Below are 8,574 nucleotides of genomic sequence, written 5' to 3' on the forward strand. Positions count from 1 at the left end.
AAGAATTGGGCGTTCTGGGCGATATGGCCGGAAGGGTGTGGCCATCAACTTCGTGAAGAACGACGACATCCGCATCCTCCGAGACATCGAGCAGTACTACTCCACCCAGATCGACGAGATGCCCATGAACGTTGCGGATCTGATCTGAAGGCCCGGCCTGCTGGGCGGCAGACGAGGTGGGAGTTGCTCCTCCCCTGTTACGCATTCTCACCTTGGAACCATCCACAGGCAGCTCTGATTTACCCGGAGCCCCTGTGGCCCATCCCAACAGAAGCTGGGGGTCCAACGGTCTTTTCTTACCCACGTGTAAATAATATTGTAGACTTTTTCATTAAAGATAAAACCTTTCCTGTGGGCTCTCCTTTCCTAAGGTGCACCACCTGGCTGCGTCTCTGGGCAGCCCTAGCAGTGCTGTTTTCTAATCTTCAGGCTTTACCGCCCTCCTTCCTCTTCGGGTGCAGGAGAGAACAGTCGAAGGTTCCAGGAGGGCCCCTGGAGGCCACCTGCACTGGAGACGGACCGTGCACGAGGCTTTCCTACTCAAGTTCCCGGAGCCCCTGCTCAGCCTGGGGACGCCAGGAGGACACAGCCTTTCTGCCCCACATCCCAAAATAGAAGCAGCTCAATTCCAAATATCCATTTTATTAAAAAAATAATTGCACTGAGAGGAACTGTTTGCCCAGGTCCCACGAGCTCACCCTAGTTACTGGACTCTAATCAGACCCAGTGGTCAGCCTGTTCTTGGGGCAGCGGCCCAGTTCCCCGCTTTCACACAGCAGCAGTTGGGGCAGGATGGGACCTTGGGTGCAGGTGAGACAGGCCCCCCCAGGCGTCACCTCTGTTGTTAACAGCATCTACTCATTTCATATGTGTCCCCTTTGGGGGCTGGAGGTCCGAGGAGGTAAACCCTGGCTGAGGAGCCAGGTGTCCCAGCAGGCCAGAACCCTGACCCGGGAGGTAGACTAAAGGCAAACAAGGCGTCAGTAGTCGGGCCAGGCTGGCTCAGGGCTTATGCTCCTGGTTCCGGGTTCAGGACCAGCCGATGATAAATGGCTCGATCACCAACAGTGAGACAGGGACATCCAGGATCTGCAGGAAAGAGGCAACCGCAGTTAGCAGTCCAGTCCCAGGTGCTGCCTGAGAATAAGAGCACTGTCAGAAACGAGGGATGGGTGTGAGGAGAGCTGGAACGGAACCGCGAACGAGGGGGGTCAGACGACATGTCCTCAGCGCAACAGGATGTGCGTTGACTGGAGGGGGAGACAGGGAGGGGAGGTCAGATTATGTCCTCAACACAACAGGTTGTGCGTCGACTGGAGGGGGAGAACAAGGGGAGACAGGGAGGGGAGGTCAGACAGCAGCATGTCATCGACTCTCTGCAGCAGGTGCGTCTACCGGAGGGAAGAGGCTTTAAAGAAACTACGGACAGATAGAAACAACTGGATGGGGAGGGAAGGTCCGCGGAGGTTTCCTAGACCACACCACTGTATAACTAATGTTACAGACCAAAACACTGAAGAGTGCAGGAGGGTGAGGAGCTTTAAACCCCAGCCCCTGGGGGGCTCCTGCTGTCTGTCCCCTCAGCCTTCCCGTGACATACCTTGTGCACACCTCCATGTGCACAGATGTGCTGGCTGTCCTGCCCTCCTCCCCAAGGCTGGACCCTGAGGGTCCTGGACCACCCACCCAACGTGTGGACTGGCCCACAGGGACCCTGCAAACCACCCTCTGGGACTTAGGGGCTTACCTTGGTGTCTGGGCTGTAGGTGAAATTGGAGACGGGGACTCCATTGGAGACCACCTGCTTTGGGGCTGTGGCCACGCCCAGCACGGTGACCTTCCCGAGCTGCAAGCTGGCCCCCTCACTGTCCATGTGCACCAGCTCATTCGCCACAGTGTTCTGACCATACACAGGAGGTCATGCTGGTGTGGGCACAGCCAGTGGGAAGCCCAGAGCCCATGCTCTATGCCCAAGGAGCTCCCTCCCAGGGGACGTACAATGGCCCATGCAAACAGGTGCCACACTGTTGGGCTCCTGCCTGGGCACTCGCCCACGGCCCTGGGAACAGCCCTTCTCTGGCCCTGGAGCATCCGCGTCCCGGCAGCGTCCCCTCCAGACCCCAGCAGCATGACTCACGTTCTCTGCCACAAAGACCACCAGAGTGTAGTCTCCACGCTCCAGTACGCCCAGGCTGTCCCCGTCATCCCAGAACAGCTCCCCGTGGGCCTCCCCGCTGCCATTCAGGGCCACCACCAGGGCCAGGGGCTGCTTGCGGGACTCGGTGGTGGTGAGGCCAGGGCCCTGAAGAGCATGGTGCCAGGTGAGTGACTGGAGGCTGGGCCCCTGCCCAAGCGCAGGACACACAGCCCAGCCTATGGGCCAAGCAGCTGCTGTGGCCAAGCGCCTCCTACTACACTGCCCGTCCCTTGTCCAAGGTCCCCATGGGGTGACCAGGCCCCGTGCAGTCACTGCCATGCAGAACTGCCCTATTCACTGGTGGGCCTCTGCCCCCTCCCCTGGGCCAAGCTGGACCTCCAGCTTGTCTCTTCCCACCTCAGGGACCCTGCCCCCAAGTCCCTCACAAGCTCCCTCTGTAAGTCCAGTGGCTTCCCAGGCCCTGTGTCCACACCTGTCAGCACCAGGAGGAGATCCTGGGATCCGAATGAGGCCCTGGCGGGCTCCCCGGAAGCGGGCAGTGAAGTGGCAGCCCTACCAGCCCCGGCCACAAGGGAGATGTCCAGCTCGCCTGAGGCTCTCCTGTCCTCTCCTCCCGCCCTCGGACCCTCCCTCCTCTCAGCCTGGACTCCCCAATCCATCCCTCAGTGACCATGAGACTCAGTAACTGGCCCAGGTCCCTGCAGGGGACTCCCCACGCGTGGCCCTGATACCTGCAGAGGGAGGATGTACCCGGCCCGCAGGTGGACATTGATGGTGTCCAGTGGGGCAGGCAGTGTCACCCACTGTCCCTCGCTGAAGATGGCTGCCTTGAAGGGTGTGGGGGGCGATGGTGGGAGGCTCCCCAGGGCGTCCACTGGCACCTGGAGAGCAAAGGTCCCATCAGTGGGGGAGGGCACCCCAAACATTCACTGGGATGTGGCCTCAGGCCCAGAAGGGTTGCCTGCAGGGGCCCAGCCACACAACAGGGGCCCAGAGACAAGAGGCCGAGACAGGGCCAGGCTGGGCGGGCCAGGGCGCTGTGAAGTCATGCATGGAAGTGGGCAGGAGGGTCAGTGCAAAGTGCACAGGGGCCTCTGGACCTGTTCTGTGGGGAGAAGCAGTGCAGAGAGGTGCTGGCGAGGTAGTGGGGCACCCCGTCCCACAGCCCCCTCTCCAGTTCAGGGAGGTCCCCCCCAGCCCTCATTCTGGGGGACCTGGCATTGGTGAGGTAGTGGGGCACCCCGTCCCGCAGCCTCCTCCCAGGCTCAGGGAGGTCCCAGCTCCCAGTTCTCGTTTTAGGGGATCTGGCTCACCGTCTGCAAGTCGTACCACGTGCCCTCAGGGAAGTAGCCAGTTACTCGGGTCTTCCCAGCCTCCAGAACTGGAGTGACCAGGAGGGCTGCCCCCCACAGGAGCTGGCGGTCCACAGTCCACGTGCGGGGGTCCTGGGGGAACCTTCACAAGAGGGATGGGCCTGTGGGCCAGCGACCAGGACAGAGGGGGCCCCTGCTGAGGTGTGCTCAGGGAACCAACGGGCAGATGGGGTGGACATCCCTGCAGGAGCTCAGGGTGACGGTGGGCACCGCCTCCCACACATAGAGGAGCGGGCTGAGTGTCTGCAGGTGGCCCCAGCGGCCCCCTTTGCCGCTACCCTTGTCGCCTCATGATGCAAACGGAACCAGGTCCCATGTGCATCCTTCACTGTTCGAGTCCTCCAGCCCTCAGTCCTGGTCCCTCACTCCTCTCGTGCCCTGTGAGGTCTCCCAGGGCCAGCTTCTGAATGGTAACCCACCCACGGCTCACGCCCGGTGGGCTGAGAAGGTGCGGACGTTTCCAAACACCTATGTACTCCTTAAGAATTCATCTTCCTCAGGTTTACAATCAGGGCCCACGGAAGCAGTGGTCACAGCTACTGAACCGGGCAAATCTGCCATCAGGGGCCTCTTTCAAGTAGAGAGCAGGGCTGTCAGCTTAAGCACTGAGGTGCCCCTGACGAAGGCCCGATCTTTCAGGTGCTTTGTATGCACCTGAAAGTCGGGCAATGACTAAGGAAGATGGACTTGGCCTGTGGGGCGGCGGGAGAACTGGACGCTCATGGATGGCCAGGAGGACAGACAAGTCCATCTCGGAAGCAGTGCAGCCGGAGTGTCCTCAAAGTGAGGACGCAGGCCCGGCCTCGCACACCATGGCTGTGCGGGCAGGTGGCGAATCCCTGCAGGAGGCCAAGGTGCAGGACTAAAGGACAGCTGGAGGAGGGCTGTCAGGTGGTCATCAGGTGCCACCATGGGTGACTCAGGACCCTGTGAACGGAGCTGAGCCCTGTCCTGCCGTCCTCACCATCTCTGACACACTTGAGCCCATCGCTGCGGTCACTGCGTCAGTCCACCCGGCTGAGGATCAGGAGGCCGAGGCCGCTTGGCCTCACGTCCTCTGCGCATGTTGTTAGCAGAGGCTGTTCCCCGGAGAGGGACACCATGTGTGGGAAGGCGGAGGGTCAGTGACAGGAAGACCCTCGACCAGATGCTGGCGCACAAGTCGTTACAAGAGGGGAAGATGTTCAGAGAGATGGACTGACGTGGCTGCAGCAGCGGGCAGGACTGGACAACGCTTCCTCCTGCCGTCACAGGGTGACCCTGACAGAGAACACGAGTCCCTCGGGAGAGCCCCAAGGGCACAGTGGGTTAAGCACTGGTCAGGGGTTCGAATCCCCCAGCCGTGGCCCTCCCGGCAGCAGGCACTCACTCGAGGAACAGGGGCCGGGCGACGGTCTGGGCCCCGACGTGGGCGTGGTGGAACAGTGTGTAGAGGTGGGGCAGCAGCGCGTAGCGCAGGGCGAAGGCCTTCCTCATGGCACGCTGCGCCGGCTCCCTGAACCTGTACGGCTCCTGGGGCTGCAGCAGGTGGGAAGACACCTGGGCTCAGAGCTGAGGTCCCCAAGACTGTGGCAGACTCAGGGCTTCCTGGCTGCCCAGCCTGAGGGGACAGGTGGTGACGCACAAAGGCTGACCTGCTCCAGGCTCTGGCCACACCAGGGCTGGGGACGGTGGCAGGACCTCAGGGGGCCCCGGGCAGATCTGTGGCTGCAGACCCACCCTCCACGCGGACAGGGAAGGCTGCCTGGTCCTTACCAGGCTGGTCAAGCTGTTGTGGTTGCGCATGAAGGGGTAGAAAGCCCCCAGCTGCGTCCAGCGTACACACAGCTCCTCTGTGGTGTTGCCCTGGAAGCCGCAGATGTCGGCGCCGACCAGAGGCACGCCCAGCAGGTTAAAGAGCAGAGTTTCTGGGAGGGAGTCAGGACAGACCAGTCACCTGGTCAGTGTGAGGGCCCCTGCACCCCTGGTCTGGCACCAGCACCCCCCACCCCCAGTCAGGGGACAGGACTGTGCGGAGTCAGCCCCACCCACTCTGTGTCTTCTTGGGAAGCCCAGCCCAGCCCAGCCCTAGGAGGTGGAGGGCAGGACAGGGCCAGCTGGAGCCTGAAGATTTCATTTCTGTGTCACGGAATCTGAGGTCCGCATGCACTTTGCTGACAAACACCTGCTCACACGAGCCAGTTGAGGACAGCTGAGCCCAGCAGCCCGACCCGGGAGCCACCTTCCGAGACAACAAGGTCCAGGCCTACACAGGCAAGCAGACCTGCACAGTTAAGGCCAGCAACCACCACTGCAGCACGCCAGCGGCCAGTGAGCCCAGGCCCCAGCCCCAGCCCTGTGCCTGCAGCAGACCCCCACCAGCTACCCTCACCTGGCACTGAGAAGGCGAGATGCTCCCAACTGCTCTGCACGTCCCCTGTCCAGTGGCCTGCATATCGGCCATGGCCAGCAAAGGTCGAGCGGGAGATCACCAAAGGGCGCATCCCCCGAGCCACCACCAGGGCCCTGGGTGAAGCAGGGACAAGACTGAACAGCTGGGGAAGGAAGCCCACTGCCCTGTGAAGGCTGGAGTGTGCGGACGGGCAGTGTGGACAGTGTGCTGTGTGAGTGTGTGCACATACAGGTGTGCTATGTGGACAGGGTGGGACCAGGGAGCTGGAGGCTGGGGGCGTGGCTCTGAGCTAGCCTCACCCACCCTGAAAACAAGCCACACCTCTGGAGGTCTCCCCCACCACGCACCAGAAACCTGCCCCCTAGGATCCTTGCCAGGTCCTGACTCCTGCAGGTGGGGGCTGGACGAGCAGAGCGCCCCGCCCACCAGGTGGCCCCATGAGCTCTGGGGGCCGGCTCACCTGTGGGAGGCGATGGCCTCGGTCAGCCCGTACAGGTTGTGCAGGTTGTAGTGGGAAGACAAGTGCTGTTGGCCGGAGGCACAGATGGTGGCCGCTTGGAGGCTTCCGCCTGCCACACCTGCAAGACGGGGCTAGTTTCACGGACCACTCCTGGCCAGGAGGCTCTCCTCACACTTCCAGGACCCTCAACCCTGCCCAGGCCCAGTTCAGGGTGTATCCGGCCTGAACTCCAAGTCCCCCCTTCCCGCCCCCCGGCAGACCTGCACTTTCCCATTCATGCTTCTGGTCACCCCAGAGCTGGGCCTGTGAGGTCCCCACTCTCACTGAGGGCAGGGGCAAACCCCAGATTCCCTCACAGCTGTCTCTGGGCCCTCCAGTCTCCCTGGACATGTTTGGGCTCAGCCATGGTGTCTGCCCTTCCTGGGGGTACCCCCACCTGGAACCTCACTCCTCACTCCTGGAACTCCCCCTTCTAGCTAGCTGCTGCCGCATCTTACGAGAAATAAATACTTGGCCAGATGCAAAGTCCAGGTTTAGGTCAACTCCTCATCTGGTGCCAGGGAAAGTGAGTTATCCTCAAGGCAAAGAAACTACAGAAGGGCTGGAGCCAGTCTGGGGTGACAGGGGCCCTCACACAACAGAGGACCTGCAGCTGACGGGGTCCCTCAGACATGCACATGAGGCTCAGGCTGACAGGGACCCTCATTTACAGGGTGCCCAGGGCTGACAGGGACCCTCATACATGGTGCTGGGGTGGAGGTGGACAGAAGTTCACACACGTGCACACAAGACTAACAGGACTGCAGCACACGCACAGTACACACACACACACACACACACACACACACGGCTAGAAGGTGCTCACCAGGCACATAGGGAGGGTTCTCCAGCTCATTGTCAGGACAGCCAACCTCTGAGCCCTTCACAAAGTTGGATGGCTCGTTCATGTCCTGCAGGAGAGGCCAGTGGTGTGCACATTGCCACGGGGCAGAGGGCAACGTGGGGGCCAGCAGTAAGCAAATCACCCAGGAGTGTGGACCCAACGGTGCAGAGGCTGCCATGGCCCCGGGAGGCGGCAGGGATGGAGTGCAGTGGGGGGGTCACTTACGATCCACATGCCATCAAAGGGCACCTGGCCGTGGAACTCTACCACCATGTCCTGCCACCACTGCTGAGCCTCGGGGTTGGTGAAGTCGGGGAAGGCACAGGCTCCGGGCCACACCTGAGGACAAGGGTACAGGAGGCTCAGCCTCATCCAGGACCTGCTGGTCTTGCACCCCGCCACTGGCAGAGCTGTGTCCCTGCCCCAGGGGGGCATCCCCATGTGCAGACTCGAGGGTGGGACCTGGGCATGAACCTCACAATGAACGCTGCTCCTGGGAGAAGCTTCCCTAGGAGATGGGCCACTGGATGGACAGCCAGGGACCCTCAGGGGCCTGAGCCCCACCTGACATGAGAGACAGAGGCCTCAGAAGTTGAGTCCCACACATCTGTACTGTGGGGTGTCCTGCAGCCTCTCTCTTGGCTGGGACCCTCACCTGCCCAGTTGTGTGCCCACCGGCTTCCTGTGGGAAGGTCTGGCACCTGGTAAGACACACCTGGGTCCAGGGAATGACAGGGCCAGAGGCTTCACATTTCTGGGACGGTTCCCAGGCTGGCTGCCACTGCGCCAAGGCCCCAGAGGGGGCTCCTTGTCAGAAGCCCACCTGCCAGGTCTGACTCACACCCTCCTCACACCCTGGGCCACTGGATGGTGACAATTTCTGAAAACTCCTTGCACTGTCCTGTGGCCACCTTCTAACTCACACCTTTCCAATCAGTGGCTGCCGGGTGTCATTGGTGATGAAGACTCCTCTCCTCAGCCCCTCATCGTAGGGTCTGTAGCTCCCTGCAGGGCCCGAGCTGCTGATGGCAGGGTCCTGAGGGGAGGGGCCAGTCAAGATGCACAGCAAGCACTGAGGGTTGGAAAACGGTGAGCCGCACGGGCAGAGCAAGAGACAGGTACAGGCTGAGGCCTGCGTGTAAACACACTGTGCACCTGCACACAGCACACCTGCACACACACAACACACCTGCACACATACAACACACCTGTACACACACAGCACACCTGCACACAGCACACCTGCATACACAGCACACCTGTACACACACAACACACCTGCACACACACAGCACACCTGCACACACA

General features: G+C 61.5%; 2 protein-coding genes across 2 annotated transcripts in view; one reads left to right on the forward strand and one right to left on the reverse strand.

The window, feature by feature from the left end:
• EIF4A3 (eukaryotic translation initiation factor 4A3) overlaps positions 1-148 on the forward strand; it is a 10,826-nt gene extending 10,678 nt beyond the window's left edge. Inside the window, exon 11 of the mRNA XM_006886332.1 lies at positions 4-148. Coding sequence (XP_006886394.1) covers positions 4-148 — 145 coding nt within the window. The remainder of the gene's footprint in view (positions 1-3) is intronic.
• An 881-nt stretch (positions 149-1,029) lies between these two features.
• GAA (glucosidase, alpha; acid) overlaps positions 1,030-8,574 on the reverse strand; it is a 16,848-nt gene continuing 9,303 nt past the window's right edge. Inside the window, exons 8-19 of the mRNA XM_006886333.1 lie at positions 8,192-8,302; positions 7,492-7,605; positions 7,249-7,333; positions 6,384-6,501; positions 5,903-6,036; positions 5,287-5,438; positions 4,901-5,049; positions 3,472-3,613; positions 2,890-3,039; positions 2,138-2,302; positions 1,748-1,900; positions 1,030-1,089 (exon numbers count right to left, since the gene is read on the reverse strand). Of these exons, the coding sequence (XP_006886395.1) occupies positions 1,030-1,089; positions 1,748-1,900; positions 2,138-2,302; positions 2,890-3,039; positions 3,472-3,613; positions 4,901-5,049; positions 5,287-5,438; positions 5,903-6,036; positions 6,384-6,501; positions 7,249-7,333; positions 7,492-7,605; positions 8,192-8,302 (1,533 nt within the window). The remainder of the gene's footprint in view (positions 1,090-1,747; positions 1,901-2,137; positions 2,303-2,889; positions 3,040-3,471; positions 3,614-4,900; positions 5,050-5,286; positions 5,439-5,902; positions 6,037-6,383; positions 6,502-7,248; positions 7,334-7,491; positions 7,606-8,191; positions 8,303-8,574) is intronic.

This window comes from Elephantulus edwardii, unplaced genomic scaffold, assembly GCF_000299155.1.
Source record: "Elephantulus edwardii isolate Elephantulus edwardi_28Jun2011 unplaced genomic scaffold, EleEdw1.0 scaffold00048, whole genome shotgun sequence".
Classification (NCBI taxonomy): Eukaryota; Metazoa; Chordata; class Mammalia; order Macroscelidea; family Macroscelididae; genus Elephantulus; species Elephantulus edwardii.